The sequence below is a fragment of the Paroedura picta genome, chromosome 1 (genome assembly GCF_049243985.1).
Source record: "Paroedura picta isolate Pp20150507F chromosome 1, Ppicta_v3.0, whole genome shotgun sequence".
NCBI classification, from domain to species: Eukaryota; Metazoa; Chordata; class Lepidosauria; order Squamata; family Gekkonidae; genus Paroedura; species Paroedura picta.
Window position 1 is genome coordinate 55,798,534 of NC_135369.1, and position 16,238 is coordinate 55,814,771.

The following is a 16,238-nucleotide window of genomic DNA, read 5'->3' on the forward strand; positions in this document are numbered from 1 at the left end:
GAAACACTGTTGTAGCTCAGATTTTATAAAGTGTAGCACATGGAGGAAGAGGATCAGTAACCAGCGTAGTGTAGTGGCAGCCTCTAATCTGGAGAACTGCATTTAATTTCCCACTCTTCCACATGCAACCTGCTGGGTGACCTTGGCTGAGTCATAGTTCTCTCAGAGCTCTCTCAGCCACTTACTTCACAGGGTGTCTGTTGTGGGGAAAAGAAGGAAAGGCGAGTATCAGCCACTTTAAGATCCAGGAGACCTGCTGGGTGACCTTGTCCCAGCCATAGTTCAGTCAGAGCTCTCTCAGCCTCACTTACTTCACAGGGTGTCTGTTGTGAGGAGAGAAAGGGAAGGCAACTATCAGCCACTTTGACTTCTTTGGGTATTAAAACTTGGGGTACAAAAAAGCTTTTTTTTTCTCATTCTCTTCTCCACACTCAAATCTCTGAGCTTGAAAAAGGAAGAATTTGCCCCTAGTTTTTATGGTTAAGCTCTCCATTTGGAATGAGATGGAGTATAAACAGTCACTTCTTTTCTCTACATCCTAAGCAATTGACTTGGAAAAGAAAGAAAAGGAGTGGATTGCTTGGATTACAGAGAAAAGAGAAGAACTGATCTCTTCCTCCTCTTCCTTTTGCAATGGGAAATTCAGAAAGATTGCTTCTATCTCAGCTTTGAGGGGAGGGAAGAGAAACGGCTTCTCTCTTTTTTCCTTTTGTGGCAGGGAAATGTCTGATCTCCAACTATACTATGTAGTAGTGTGTGTTTTTTCTGGTGGAGAATCAGAAACCCATTCCCAGCCAATCTCCCATTAGTTGTGAGAGCTTATACTCCTCTAAGCTTTCCTGTGTCCAGCTCAACAAGGTTAGAATACAGTGAAATGCTGGGAGATCAGTCCCTTCAGCAGATTCCCTGATTGGCTGTGAGTCAGCTTCTGACCAATAGGCAGCTGCACATGTTTGGCAAGAGCATTCTAAAGGATTTTGTGCCTTTTGTGGCACATGCACCGAGTTAATTATAGTTGTCCCTCAGTATGTAGCCCCAAGAAGTTGCTAGAAAAACAGGTGCTTCTGACAGTAATCATATGTGGAGTACAACATGTGAAGCAGATTAGCTACCCAACTGGCTAAACAAAACCCTGTAATGTAAATCATCCACAGGGTTACTATGAACTGGGCCTGCTGGGGAGGGAAGTGCTTGCCATGCTTTTCTTCTACTCCCATCACAGCCTTACATGTACCTTTTCATGTGCTACATCAAGGGTGTCGGCAGGGTTTGGGTATGCAAGAGAGGAGCAATGCACCGGGCCACTTAAAGAAAAATAAACAACTTTTTATAGAAAGAGAGGAGAGAGAGATTGCTGTCTAACAGTTCTATTGTCTTTATTCAGACTGTTCATTCTGGGGGCAAGCAGGGGTACTCAAAAGAGTTGGAAGTTTGCAATGAAAACTTCCAGGAAGTTCTTAATCTAATTCTACTAAATACACATCTCCTCCCATGTCCCCTGTAGAACAAACAAGCGTGTCCAGAGGAGGGCAACAAAGATGGTGAGGGGTTTGGAAACTAAGACGTATGAGGAAAGGTTGGAGGAGCTTGGTCTGTTTAGCCTGGAGAGGAGACGACTGAGAGAGGATCTGATAGCCATCTTCAAGTATTTAAAAGCCTGCCAGATGGAGCAGAATTGTTCTCTCTTGCTCCAGAGGGACGGACCAGAACCAATGGGATCAAATTAATGCAAAAGAAATTCCATCTAAACATTCAGAAGTTCATGACAGAGCGGTTTCCTAGTGGAACAGGCTTCCTTGGGAGGTGGTTTAAAAAATCTTTGGAGATATTTAAACAGAGGCTGGATGCTATCTGGCAGAGAGGCTGATTGTGTGAAGGTTCAAGAGTGTGGCAGGTTACAGGGATGAGCGACAGGGTTGTGAGTGTCCTGCATAATACAGGGGGTTTGACTAGATGACCCTGGAGGTCCCTTCCAACTCTATGATTCTATGAATCGATGGAGATCCCTTCCAACTCTATGATTCTATGATTTGCTCTACATATGCTGTTTAGACATGCACACTACGGATCTTGCTTATTTCAGCAAAAGAAAAGGCATGCCTGTTGGCACAACTGAGTGAATGGTCTGTCGCAGACAAGGTTTTGTCTGCTGCTATGCAGCACCAGACCCTGGGCTGTCTCAACCACAGGAGTCTCCTTGTCCCAATCCCCCCCCTCCCAGGGGAGAATAAATGATGAGCTCTGGGATCAGGCTGTAAGAACTGTTGAGTAGCTAACATGTCCCCCACCCCCCAGTTGTATAAGACATAATTTCTGTAAACTACGGGGTAAGAAAGCATTTGTAAGATGCCGTATAGTTAAAGCTATTACACAAATGGCAGCAATACAATGCCACCCTCTTATTTAACTCCATAGCTTTCTCAGAAGAAAATTTATTTAGAAAGACTCTGTAGAAAACAAACCAGTTATTGGATTGCAGCTGCTATGCTTGCCATCCATTACCGAAAATAGGATATACTTGGAAATGCATCTTAGTGGTTAGTTCAGAAAAATACATTTTCTGCTCACCTAGTTTCTTGGCATTGATAGCCAAATGGGTTTGGCTATCAACATCACTCATTAAGGTAGGCTTGTTAAAGAATAGGTGTTTGGGGACACATTTGTCCAGGACAATAAAGTTTATACATTTGAAGCTAAAAACAACAATCTACAATTGGGCTCTGACTGTTCTTATCTATACTAGTCTGAACACGAAAGTTACCCAAACTATCTGTTATATCACAGTCGTGTCGCTTAGAATGACACAAAACCATTCTGTGAAGTTATTACTTCATAATTATCCAGATTACCTCTTAATCTTCCTTTATTGTGAACATGGCTAACTCCCACATAACCTCTTGCTTCAGAGAATGCTGTCAAACAACCCTATATTCGAATCTAAGAAGATGAAGCAGTCCTGTGGCTTCAGCATATGTGATCTTTTATTCCTGCATCAAACAGGTGATACCTGCTCCTATTATCATATTTAAGCCACCCAATTATGATAAATATAGTTAATTCATATGAGGTAAGCCTTATAGTCTAGCAAATATCTCACTTGTGTAATTAAAAAGCCTATTTACTGTTACCATGTTTTCCGTGTCTTGCCTATTTGTTCTATAGCAAGGTCATTGTCAAAGCATATATATAATGTAGCTAATCAATAAAGATATGGAACATCAGAAGTGTATGTTACTATTTTTGTTTGTTTGCTTTTTTCAATTAATTTTTTATTTAGAAAAGAGCGAAATACTACATATATTACATATAATGGGCTATTCTTGAGTTCTAGTATTTTGGAAGAGGGAGAGAAATTTCTTTGTCAACTCTTTCCACCCCATGCATAATTATATAGACGTTGATCATGTCCCCTTTTAGTCATCTCTTTTCTAAACTGAAAAGTCCCATACTCTTCAACTTTGCCTCAAAGGAAAGGTGCTCCAACACCCGTAATCATCTTGCTTGCAAGATCACTGTTAAAGCACATATATAATGCAGCTAAACAATAAAGATCTGGAATTCCAGCAGTGCAGAGCCAGTTTGGTGTAGTGGTTAGGAGCGCAGACTTCTAATATGCAAGCTGGGTTTGATTCTCCATTCCTCCACCAGCTGGGTGACCTTGGGCTCACCACAGCACTGATAAAGCTGTTCTGACTGAGCAGTGATATCAGGGCTCTCTCAGCCTCACCCACCTCACAGGGTGTCTGTTGTGGGAAGAGGAATGGGAAGGTGACTGTAAGCTGCTTTGAGACTCCTTCGGGTAGACAAAAAAGAAAATCAGCATATAAGAACCAACTCTTCTTCTGCTTCTATTAATAAGCACATTAACCCCTCAAAGACAGCAACAACAACTGACTCACTCCTCAAAGACAGCAATAACCATCCAAAATACTCCTGAAATGTTGACTTCTTCTGTCTATCTTGATAATTTCCAAGATGTCTGTGTGATAAGAAGTTTGAATGATGAGGTATGTTTTTGTCAGTAAGATACTGAATGAATCAACCAAAGAAAATGTGCCACATACTCATATAATTAGGCCATTCTTGTCCTCAAGGAAGAACAGCATTTTTCAATACTGCTTTCTTTCTATATTCAGAGCCAACTTAAATATTACAAGTTAACTAGGACTAACACTTTTTCTAAAGATGTGTTCTAAACATATGAAGACTGTCCTATGGGTAGAAGTGTATTTAGCATAGTTAGCTTAGGAACTTCCTGATGTTTTTCAAACAGTCTCCGCCTACATTGTGATAGGCTCTTTTGGAGACTTCCTGCTCCTTTGAGCACACTTCGTCTCTGCTTGCCTCCAGAACAGACACAATGAACAGAACAGGGCAGTTAGGCAGTTAGGGATCTCCCGCTCCTGTCTTTCTCTTCATAATAAAACTATTTTATTTTTTTAAACAGCCTGGTGCTAGTATATTTGTTGTCAATGGTGTTTCATCAGACTGGAGAGAGGCGAGTAGCGGGGTACCTCAGAGTTCAACGAGATCTGAACACAATGGAAAAATGGGCAAATGAGAAAAAGATGCAATTTAATAAAGATAAGTGTAAAGTTCTGCATCTGGGTCAGAAAAATGAAAAGCATGCCTACTGGCTGGGGGATACGCTTCTAGGCAACACTGTGGTCCATTCTGCATGACTTCAATGTTGCAAAAGGCTTGCAAATTGTACACGCTACTAATTTGCACGGGGGGGGGGGGGTTCCACTCGGGGGAGCGTGGTAACTATGAGTCGCCAGCTCACATGCCAGCTAGATGGGTCTCTACGTTAGGAGGAATCAAGGCATATTCGTTGCAACGTGTATTTTTCTTTTTTTCTTTTTAACTGTTCTTAAGGGGAAAGGGGCTTTATGGGATCATGATAATAGCTGCCCATTGGCTGTTCATTTGATTGATGGCTGGAAACCTGTGGGAAATGATTGAAATGCTACTGGATTCCACTACAAAGGCAGGTATGCATAACTCCGAGATTGCACCATTAAAAATAGCGTTTCCGCTTTCAGGAACCAATAGGCAACATTGGTCCTTGTGCGGAATGGGCCTGTGTGTGAATGAGACCTTGGGGTACTAAACATGAGCAGGCAGTGTGATGCAGCAGTAAAAAAGGTGAATGCCATTTTGGGCTGTATCAACAGGGGCATCACATCAAAATCACAAGATGTCATAGTCCCATTGTATACGGCACTGGTCAGACCACACCTGGAGTACTGTGTGCAGTTCTGGAGGCCTCACTTCAAGAAGGACGTAGATAAAATTGAAAGGGTACAGAGGAGAGCGATGAAGATGATCTGGGGCCAAGGGACCAAGCCCTATGAAGATAGGTTGAGGGACTTGGGAATGTTCAGCCTGGAGAAAAGGAGGTTGAGAGGGGACATGATAGCCCTCTTTAAGTATTTGAAAGGTTGTCACTTGGAGGAGGGCAGGATGCTGTTTCTGCTGGCTGCAGAGGAGAGGACACGCAGTAATGGGTTTAAACTTCAAGTACAACGATATAGGCTAGATATCAGGAAAAAGTTTTCACAGTCAGAGTAGTTCAGCAGTGGAATAGGCTTCCTAAGGGGTGGTGAGCCCCCCCCTCACTGTCAGTGTTCAAGCGAAGGTTGGATACACACTTTTCTTGGATGCTTTAGGATGCTTAGGGCTGATCCTGCGTTGAGCAGGGGGTTGGACTAGATGGCCTGTATGGCCCCTTCCAACTCTATGATTCTATGATTCTATATTCAGACTCCGCCAACATTATGGACATGTTTGTTGTTTCTGTGTATTCCCACATCTGACTCTGGAAGAACATGTGGGGTGAGATGAAAACATGATTAACTGCCTTACCTTGGGTTCAAAGGTCAGTACACAGAAGCATAAGACAGAAGGGGCTACTAGAAGCATCTGGCTGGCCACAGTTAGAATGAGAGTACTGGACACTGTTACTGTCTTTCGAACAAACCGACATAGGATTGGGCTGTAAATGGAGCTTAACACAGTCCACAATTTTGGAACTGGCTTTTAGCAGTCATAGTAAGTAGTTAACTTTTGAACTAGGTTTTCCTCTATAATGAACATCTCTATGTAGATTAAAATATCCTTATGGGTCATCAAATGCCCACCCAACACCCCCAATGTCTGTATTTTTATTAGCATCAAAGGCCACACATCAAGCTGATCAGCATTTTCCTGGCTCTGATCCACATGCACTTTACACCATCAAAACAGATTCCAAGCAAGGGTTTTTGAAGCCTGGAGGACTTCACAGTTGGTGGTCAGGGCTTTGTAGTTTATCACACCTATCCATTGACCCATTTCTAAAAGCAGAGAACTACAAATCCTACTTGGCATTACTTGCTGCTCCAAATGGCAAAAGCAGCAGAAAGGCAGAGTAGCAAACATTTTTCACAACAAGGGTCTTCTTTCACCTAAATCTGAATGCAGGTTGCTATGTACTTCATCAAAAGCTATTTTTATTTTTTAACTTAAGCATTGCTATGAGTGTATGGGGGAAAACATCTTTTTTGCCTGTTCCAAATATAACCCACCCTGTGGCTTTCATATCATGCAGGTACCTGTTTTTATTCCCCTTTTAATTAAAAAATGTAGCAGCCCAAGCTGTTGTCCTAGACAGATGTAGGACTATTCCACTGCTTGTGACAGCACGTTTAATAAAAGGTATTTTTTGCTCACCTCATCAAGGTCACACCTTCTGCTTCTAACGTGTCTCTGAAATACATCACCAAGTGCCCTAAGAAAGAAGAGGGAAAACATATATCAGCAGAGACTCAAAAAGAAAACCAAAAATACAGCAATAAAAATAGCAACAAGGAAATCAATACGATTTTTCAAAAGAGTAAAGATAGATTTTCAATACTCACCCTTGGATTTCCTTCACTTGTTTGGAGGAATTATTGCCTCCATAGGAAACAGGGCTATCTATCTTTATCCCACCATTCCTCTAAGGAGCTGGGGGAAGTGTACATGAGTATACATTACTTTAGTGCCATAGCAACTCATCCTGTGACTTCAGAGCAGAAAAATCTGAATCTAGGGTGCATTATGCATCACAGAAAAATCACAAAAAGCTGTCTTATTTCTTAATCCTTAACATGGCACCATTTTCGCAGCCTGAAACCCATTGTGTTACTTTAGTTTTTCATTGCAGACGTTGGCCGCAGTTCCAGCAGCGTTTTATCAGCAAAGCTTCTGAAACTAATTTTATGGTGACTTTTCTTGTGTTACAACACTGAGAACAGTCTTTTTTCATGCATAAATGTCAGCAAGTTTTTGGTCTTCCTACCTTTTCTGCTCACAGTCCCTCGTCTACCAATGGGAGCTCAAGCACCTGCTGCTGATACTCTGCCTTTGTTAGCGATCATGTGAACATGACAACCCAGCCAACTTTATTGCTATGTAAATTAGTAGAAATTACCCCGTGGTATGCATTTCCTCCACAGCATTCTGCTGTTCCTGAGACTACAAAACTCTACCTCTGATCAGTGACGGGGGGGGGGGGGGGGAGGCTCAAGGCACCTGCTACTGATTTCTGCTTCCTCAGTATCAGCAATCAGGTGAACATGCAATTTGATTCAGTCTCCCATTGCCCATAATAGCTTGAGGACACTCTGTGTGTTCCATGTGGCTTTTTCTTAGGAAGGAAGGGGCTTTGCCTTAACTCAGGGTGGCTCTCTAGTAGCCAGTTTAGAGCAATTTTCCCCAGAAATCTGTCCTTTGTAGATTTATTTCCTCAGACCAAGTCTCTCTGTCTTAAAGATACTGGCTGCAGTTGAAATGCTAATTGCAGACAACATTAATTGGAATGAGAATGACATTGCCTAGCAATGGAATTCCCTCTTCAAACTCTCAACCCCCTCCCAGAGTTGCCATAGGAACCTTTTGAGGTGCATAATTGCTGGGGGGGGGGGAACAATGCAGTATAACAGCTAGTACATTAATGGGAATGTTTTAAAAATGTTTTTTAAAAGGATGATTTAAAAGTGTTAGAGAACTGACTGCATTGAAAACTGATACATGCATAATAGGCCCAGGTCTCCCATGTACTAATCCAGTGCTTTAGCCCCTATACCAACAGTGGGTCTCCATTCTATCCACCTGGAAGGCCTGTTATGTTTCAGAGTGTATATATAAGAATGAATATAAACACTTGTTATGTTTCAGAGTGTATATCTAAGAATGAATATGAATACAACATATTCAAATATGGATATTATACCCAGCTACACTTAGTGGAAAGTAAGGACTGTTTGCAGTTCCTTGCCAAGTGCCTGGTCAGTAGGAAACTCAGGTCTGTGTTGGTGTGTGAAATGGTTCTAAAATGAACATGACCTTCATTTAAAATATAAGTTGGAATGCTGGTTGAAGTTAATGTTTCAGAATTCCATGCATGTTCCCTCCTTTGAGGTACTCTAGTAAATTGCAGTATGTGAAAAGACCCTAAGATGAATTCAGGAGTACACAGGTATATTCTGCATTGTATAGTTATTTCTTTTAATATAAGAATTAAATGGGAAGAAAATTGAGCACTCACTTGTTCTGGTAACAGCTTCTGATCAAAATGTCATTTGTAATTTCCTTAAGAAACTGAAGGTACTGCAACTCTTCTTCTCTTTGCCAACATAAAACAGGTCATTAGGAAAAACACGTTAAGAAATTATTGTTCCTTGGGCTTCTGTCCCCCTATCCCAAATACTGACATTCATGCCCCTCTCAGTTGCTTAGGTTAAAGGCAGCATATTTCTATGACTTTGTCCCGTGGGAATGATTCAGATGATTCGCTTTGAAGTGCCACTGATTTCAGTGGGAGAATTAAAAATGCCTGTTTAATTGGTATGTATGAAGCTGCCCTTTACTGATAAAGACTATTGGTCCCTTCAGACCTGTGGTTCTCTGTCATGGTGCATGTACCACCGATGGGATGCGGAACTAGTTTAGGCAGAATGCAGGGCTTTTATAGCAATTAATTAAGAATGCACTCTCCTTCAGTCTCTCCAGGCCTGACCTGGGTAAGCCAGGCTAGCTCTACTTTGTCAGATCTTGGAAGCTAAGAAGCGTTGGCCCTGGATGGGAAACCTCTGAGGAATACCAAGGTCATGATGCCATACCGCCTCTGAATGTCTCTTGCCCATAGGATCACCACAATTCAGTAGCAGAAAGAGATTCAGAGCATGATTTTGAATAAATAATTCAATTTCCTGTTTACTTCCAAGCTCTATGATAAACCATATTTGCCTTATTTATTGAACAGAGAGTCAACATCTAAAGGATTTACAGTAATGACAATATCGGTTATTTACCAGCAACAGTGCCCCACCCAACAGAGGCAGCACAGGAACCAGACATTGCAACAAGCCCAGCTCTGTCCCTGTTCAACTGAGGATCTGATAATATTAGCTATTGTGTTCCAGCAGGGGCTCATTTGCTTGCTCAACATTCTATGAGCTATATCCCAAATTCACCAAGCAGCCACCTCAGGAATTTGTTTCTTTAAAGTACCAGTTTGATGGCTCTACCACCACAACAGCTGTTCCTCAATTGCTTGGGTGGAGATGAGATTCCCTATCTTTCATTTGCTGAGGAATCCTTGTGAGAGTTCAAGGAAAACCACAGGGCATGCACTATCTGACAGGTCACCTTTAAAAACAGATTATGATGAGAAGTCCCCAGCTACGCACCTCAGGCTAGAAAAGGAAGCAGCAAGAACAGGAGGAACACAGTGGTAGAGACTGCTTATTCTCTTAATTCTGAGGCCAATGGGTAATGACCACAGGTGTATTTGGGAAATAGGTCACTGGAGTGGAGGGGCCTAGACACATCTCATTACTTGCCAACAATGCCCTGCTGTTTCTATATGGCGAAAATCTCCAAAATATATCTCCTGAGGGACAAGAATAAAATTAAAGGAGGAGCTGAAGGTATGCCAAAAGGAAAATGGAAATGGAAATTTCCCATGGGCTCCAACTCATAGAATCATAGAGTTGGAAGGGGCCATACAGGCCATCTAGTCCAACCCCCTGCTCAACGCAGGACTAGCCCTAAGCATCCTAAAGCATCCAAGAAAAGTGTGTATCCAACCTTTGCTTGAAGACTTCCAGTGAGGGGGAGCTCACCACCTCCTTAGGCAGCCTATTCCACTGCTGAACTACTCTGACTGTGAAAAACTTTTTCCTGATATCTAGCCTATATCGTTGTACTTGAAGTTTAAACCCATTACTGCGTGTCCTCTCCTCTGCAGCCAGCAGAAACAGCATCCTGCCCTCCTCCAAGTGACAACCTTTCAAATACTTAAAGAGGGCTATCATGTCCCCTCTCAACCTCCTTTTCTCCAGGCTGAACATTCCCAAGTCCCTCAACCTATCTTCATAGGGCTTGGTCCCTTGGCCCCAGATCATCTTCATCGCTCTCCTCTGTACCCTTTCAATTTTATCTATGTCCTTCTTGAAGTGAGGCCTCCAGAACTGCACACAGTACTCCAGGTGTGGTCTGACCAGTGCCGTATACAATGGGACTATGACATCTTGTGATTTTGATGTGATGCCCCTGTTGATACAGCCCAAAATGGCATTTGCCTTTTTTACCGCTGCATCACACTGCCTGCTCATGTTTAGTTTACAGTCCACAAGTACCCCAAGGTCTCGTTCACACACAGTGCTACCTAGAAGCGTATCCCCCATCCAGTAGGCATGCTTTTCATTTTTCTGACCCAGATGCAGAACTTTACACTTATCTTTATTAAATTGCATCTTGTTCTCATTTGCCCATTTTTCCATTGTGTTCAGATCTCGTTGAACTCTGTCTCTATCTTCCGGAGTATTTGCCAGTCCTCCCAATTTGGTGTCATCTGCAAACTTGATGAGTAGTCCCTCCACCCCCTCATCTAGATCATTAATAAATATGTTAAAAAGTACCGGGCCGAGCACCGAGCCCTGAGGTACCCCGCTACTCACCTCTCTCCAGTCTGATGAAACACCATTGCCAACCACTCTTTGAGTGCGGTTCTCTAACCAATTCCCTATCCACCTAACTATCTGAAAATCCAGAAAAACTCAGTGACAAATTGCACCAAAGAACTTTTCAGTCTTCCAGAACACCCTCTTGCTAAACTCAAACTCAAAAGTCTTCAACAAAGGAACTTACAAGGGAGACTTCAATGGGAAGGGGCTATCTTACTTCATCAATGGGTTTTATAGCATTAGTGAAGCGCAAAACAGATCTGATAATACAGGTGTTAGATTTCTTAACAAAAATCTAACCAATTATCACCAATTACAGCTGTTGTGAATAATCATTGTACTTCTCAATTGAAATATCACAAACTAGGCCATTTTACTCTTTGTTGTTTTTTCTTTCTTGCTGTTTGTCTGAGAATTCACTTTGTACATCTGAACTATTTGCTGAAGCCCACACAAGCTTATGCTATGATGAACATGCTAGTTTTTAAGGTACCCAACATTCTTCTTTGATATTCACTGTAACAGACTAACACGAGTCCTGTACACTTACTTTGCCTGAAGCAGTGCTTGCAGAGAAACCGAAGTCTCCTGGTGTTTCTATGTTTAAAAGCAGAGAAAAGAAACTAAGCAATTGCTTTATAGACTTGGAATGGCATAAATTATTTGTGTTATAATAGCTAGTTACCCAATGGACTCATTATGAAAGTAACCAATGCATCTTATGGCGCACAGTGAAGATATTCACATCACTATTCTAAACTGGATTCGTTGTTGGCCCAATTTCGAGTAAAGTGACACAGGGAAGAGGGCTTCATACAGTGAATTTCCTTCTTTTATCAGCTGGTTATCTCAAACAATACAGCTTTCCCCCTACCTGTTTTCATGGTGCAATCTTCCTTGGAGGGTTTTTTTTTAAACGTTCTAAGTTGAACGCTATAGCGCTACATCAACAATGGAGTCAAGATATCTCAATGGAGCTGCTATAGCACTGAAGTAATATATTGCTTTAGCACTATAGCATTCAACATAGAATTATAAAAAAAAAACTCCAAGCAAGACTGCACCGTGAAAAAAAAAACTGCACACCATAAGATTCAGAAGTTCAATGAAGGGGTAGAAACTGGAAGAAAGCAGTTCCCTCTCAAAAGTAGCCCAACCACACTTTGCTAACCCAATAGAAGTGGGTTTGTAACAACAGGTAAATAAATTCTGCTAGCAGCCAATTACTAAAGTGAGTCTGTTTGAAATGACAGGAAATAATCCATGAGCAACCAGTTACTAAAATGAAATTAAAAAGCAGTTTGAAAATGTCAACCTATATAAGGATATAATTGGTATTTCGTTATCAGTATGAAAATAATATCGTTTGAGAATTGCCTGTGACCCATCTCTTGCACAGGCTTGATTTTAGGAGCTGTTTTATAAGTTCTCTACATATTTTTGTCTGAATACCTGAGTACATAGACATGTACTCTGTATTATATATTATTTATACCCCAAAATGCTTGTGTAGTTTAAAGTAAAGGAGACCAAAAATACATGTATATGCCCTTCACGTTTTACAATCAATATGATCTTGAGTAGTCATACCCATGAGCAAACAAAAAACAAGCCAAAAGTATTTGTTCATGTTTATTATGGCTAAAGATTTACATTGACTTGGTCTATCTTCCGCTGTACATTCAGCTGCATGGACAGAAACAGATTTCCAGAGGAATCACTGGAGCCCTGGATCTCCCTGTCTCCTGCCTTCAGCCAGTTGGTGTTGCCTTTCTTCCCACTGGAGATCCAAAGCAGCTTCCAGGAGGAGGTAAAGGCTTCACAGGAGTGCTTTGCTATATTTATTGATGAAGGGTACCTGACGGCCATCCTAATAACAGAAGGAGGCTGATGGGCTATCTTGCCCAGTAGCAGTGCAAACACCCTGACCTGCGCAGTTGTCCCACCAATGTCTAGTTAGGGGTTGCAGGGAGGTTCGCAGGGAGGTTGCAGGGAGGTTGAACAAGGCTGGAGCCTTTTCAGGCCTGGCCCTGACCTTGTGAAATGAGCTCCCTGGAAAGCTGAGGACCCTGATGGAAATCTCTCAGTTCTGCAGGGCCCGTAAAATGGAACACCTCTGCCAGGTCTTTGGTTGAGGCTAGTCATTGGGCTACTCTTGTGGCTGTCCCCTGAGGTATATTTTTGGGAAACCTGTTGAGCTGGGGGAGGGATTTTATCTATCAATGCCAAAGGTGGGCTTTAACTGTTTTATTTGTTTTATGCAGGATTTTATTGTGGGGTATTGATGTTACTCGCCACAAGCCACTGTGTGGGAGTGGTGGGCTACAAATTGAATGAATGAATGAATGCTATTAAGGGATGGTGAGTGGTACCAGAGGAACAGTGGTAAGGTATGACCTAATATATTAATTTAGACCTTTGAAGCTGCTGCAACATCTTTTCACAGTAGTAGTAGATAGCAGACACTAGCATTGGCTGATAAGTTTAAAGAAATACAAAATTCAGTATACCACCCCATTCATTTTATTCCTTCAATGGCCCCTTCAGATTAATACATCATATTCTATACTGATAGTAGGAAAAGTGAACAATGCTCTTCTTGCAATAGCAACTCTTGAAGGCACAGGAGCCTTGATAGGGTCTAAACCTGCCAGCTTTATGTACCATTTGGCTCCTTAGCCTATAGGTCACTAGATGTTTTCTCAGAGTCACTCTCCACCACCTCTTTCTCATTATTAAATTATTCAACTGTTTTCTCTGTCTCTTTCATTCAGCTGCCATCCCTTTGGGGGTTCTATGTTCTTTAGATTCTTTACCTTCTGGGTCCAGTTTCCAATTATCCTCTCCAGTCTTAACTTGTGCACACAGCTCCTCCTTGCATATAGCCTGTGTGAGAGCTCATATTCAGCTAAACAGCCATCTACCCCTTCTCACTGGAATGTGAACATGTTATAGCTGGTGACTACGTTGCCTGCGCAGTTGGAATGTCCCAAGATGTATCAGTTTATCCCACTGGTCTCAGAGACTCCACTGCCACAAGCCCCATGCAACATACATTTTCCAAGGTACATTAAGATCAAATATCCATATTCCATTTGAATAGAGAAATAGCATCACAAAATAGTTTTACCTCATTATTTTCACATGAGGAAATGTTTCTTATAGATATTCCCTGTGAAGATAAATCTGCAAATAATCAGCCTTCAGGCTCCCTCTCATGGTAAATACCAATTAAATACTATTAAAATAATGTAATGATGACTCAAAATAGGCCCAGAAATAATTAGTGGAATAAAAGAAAGAGAGTATTCCATACTGACAGCCTAAGAAGACAAGACATTGAGAAATCGATGGTTTTAAAATCTGCAATTGTGTAAGCCCCTTCTTGGACTGGGCCTGCTGGGAAGTAAGAGGGTTAAATTTCACACAATTTTACTGGTTGAAACTGACCCTTCTAAACTGTTGTTAGACTCAAATGGTGAGGAAAATGATGGGCATTCATTCTTTGCCTTTCTTTTTCCCTACCAAGATTAATAGCAGCACATAGAAGAGATTGATTTATAGTTGTAAAACTGTGTGGATGGAAGAGTTAAACAAGCTGGTTCATGCCTTGCTCTTGCTATTGAAAAATGCTGGGAAAGTCAGATCACAGAGCTCCAACTACCTCCTAAGTTTTGTTTCTTCAGTCACAGGAACACATATTTGATTGTCCATAGCATACTGGTGCATTTCTGCTCCCTGTTATGAGACCCTTTTCAGTTTCTGTATACAATGACACGAAAAAAGCCAAGTAAAAGGGGAAAGTTTTGTTCAGAGACAGTGCTTATTGGTGACTGTGAAAGAAAAGCAGTCAAAGTTTATAGAGAAAAGTAGTTGATTTTGTATCTCTCCCACATGATAGCTGTCTACATTAGCTTAGTTAAACACTCACCTGCTGCTTTTAGAGTCTCTTCTTGGAAAGAGAACCCTCCAATAGTTCAGTTATTACTTTGGTACATTTTAAAACGTTGTTTGTGTTTTCAAGAGAGCTCTGTTATTTTAGATGTTTCTATTGGAATCACCCATTGTCATTACCTACCTTGAAACACTACAATTCCCTAAATCTGCTATTTTGAATTGCTTGAATAACCAGTTTGAGTTAATCATCACCAACAACAGTCATTGTAGGTATTTAACATTCTTTCAGCAATGTCTGATGCAATTCTGGTCATGGAATAAATAGGTTTTGTCTAAAGTTGTCTTATGCACAGTTCAGGAATTGCTTGTATTTATGAATATTACTGCCCGTATAATTTCACTCAATACCAAACAGGGTTCAACAACCTTGACTGGATGCTGCATGAAGTAATCTGCATAAGATCCTAGACATTCATTTTCCAGAGCCCTGAAAGTTGAAAAAGGAAATTTTCAGCAACATTTACAGCAGTTTAAAATTATTTGCCTGAAGCTGAGGACACCCGCACGTTTCTTTTTTTAATTTAGCTATTCATATGCAAACTGAGTTGTTGAGCGTTTTACCTAGGAAACTTTCCTGGGTTTTCGTGTAACTGTTTATCAGACAAGAAGGTCTTCTTTCTCTGTGGAGAATTGTAACACCTGTATTTTGAAAGGAATGATTTATTTGGTGTTTTTAAAACTTTTGGTGTAAAGGGCTTTTTTGTTTCGGTAAACCATTGTCTATGAACATCCAGTAGGTCTGCATTCAATGTCTTCTTATGACAGCGTTGAAATGCCATCTTTTTGCTTTGACTCAGAGGAGGGCTCAGTCTGCGAGATGGGCCAAGTGGCAGAGAATGCTGGTGAACTGTCTTTTTGCCATTGTAGCAAGCCTGAGATAAAGACCAGTAGACAATATCTTGGATGGTCTCCTCTGCCCTTAAAACCTGTGACCGAATTCTTGAATGTGGCTTCTTGAGATATTTGTGGAAGTACTTGTCTTTCTGTGTCAAGGATGGCATTCTTCTCCTTGTAGCCATATCCAGGCTGCTCTGTAACTAAATGTAAATAGGCAGATTGGAAAGGGCAGCACATTTTTCAATGAAGGGAATTTCATTTTCTTCATTACTTAGACAAGGTTTATATGGGAAAATACAACACAGCATTATTATCCATAGGGAATAACAGGAAAAGGAAGTGTTACTTCTGTAGTTTTGAAATTCAAATATACATTCCTGACTTATCTCCGATGAAGACTATGATAAGTGAATTCATCTTATTCTAGATTTCTTTTTTGTTCTGTTCTAT

The 16,238-nt window shown here is 41.2% G+C and overlaps 1 protein-coding gene across 2 annotated transcripts in view; it reads right to left on the reverse strand.

Annotated features, from left to right (window-relative positions):
* The window catches only part of LOC143838215 (spermatogenesis-associated protein 7 homolog), a 91,044-nt gene that overhangs the window by 13,182 nt on the left and 61,624 nt on the right, over positions 1–16,238 (reverse strand). For both annotated transcript variants that reach the window (XM_077339240.1, XM_077339231.1), the window contains 5 exons: positions 15,513–15,988; positions 15,318–15,378; positions 11,545–11,591; positions 8,573–8,650; positions 6,715–6,772 (listed from right to left, as the gene is read on the reverse strand). In XM_077339240.1, the coding sequence (XP_077195355.1) occupies positions 6,715–6,772; positions 8,573–8,650; positions 11,545–11,591; positions 15,318–15,378; positions 15,513–15,988 (720 nt within the window). The remainder of the gene's footprint in view (positions 1–6,714; positions 6,773–8,572; positions 8,651–11,544; positions 11,592–15,317; positions 15,379–15,512; positions 15,989–16,238) is intronic.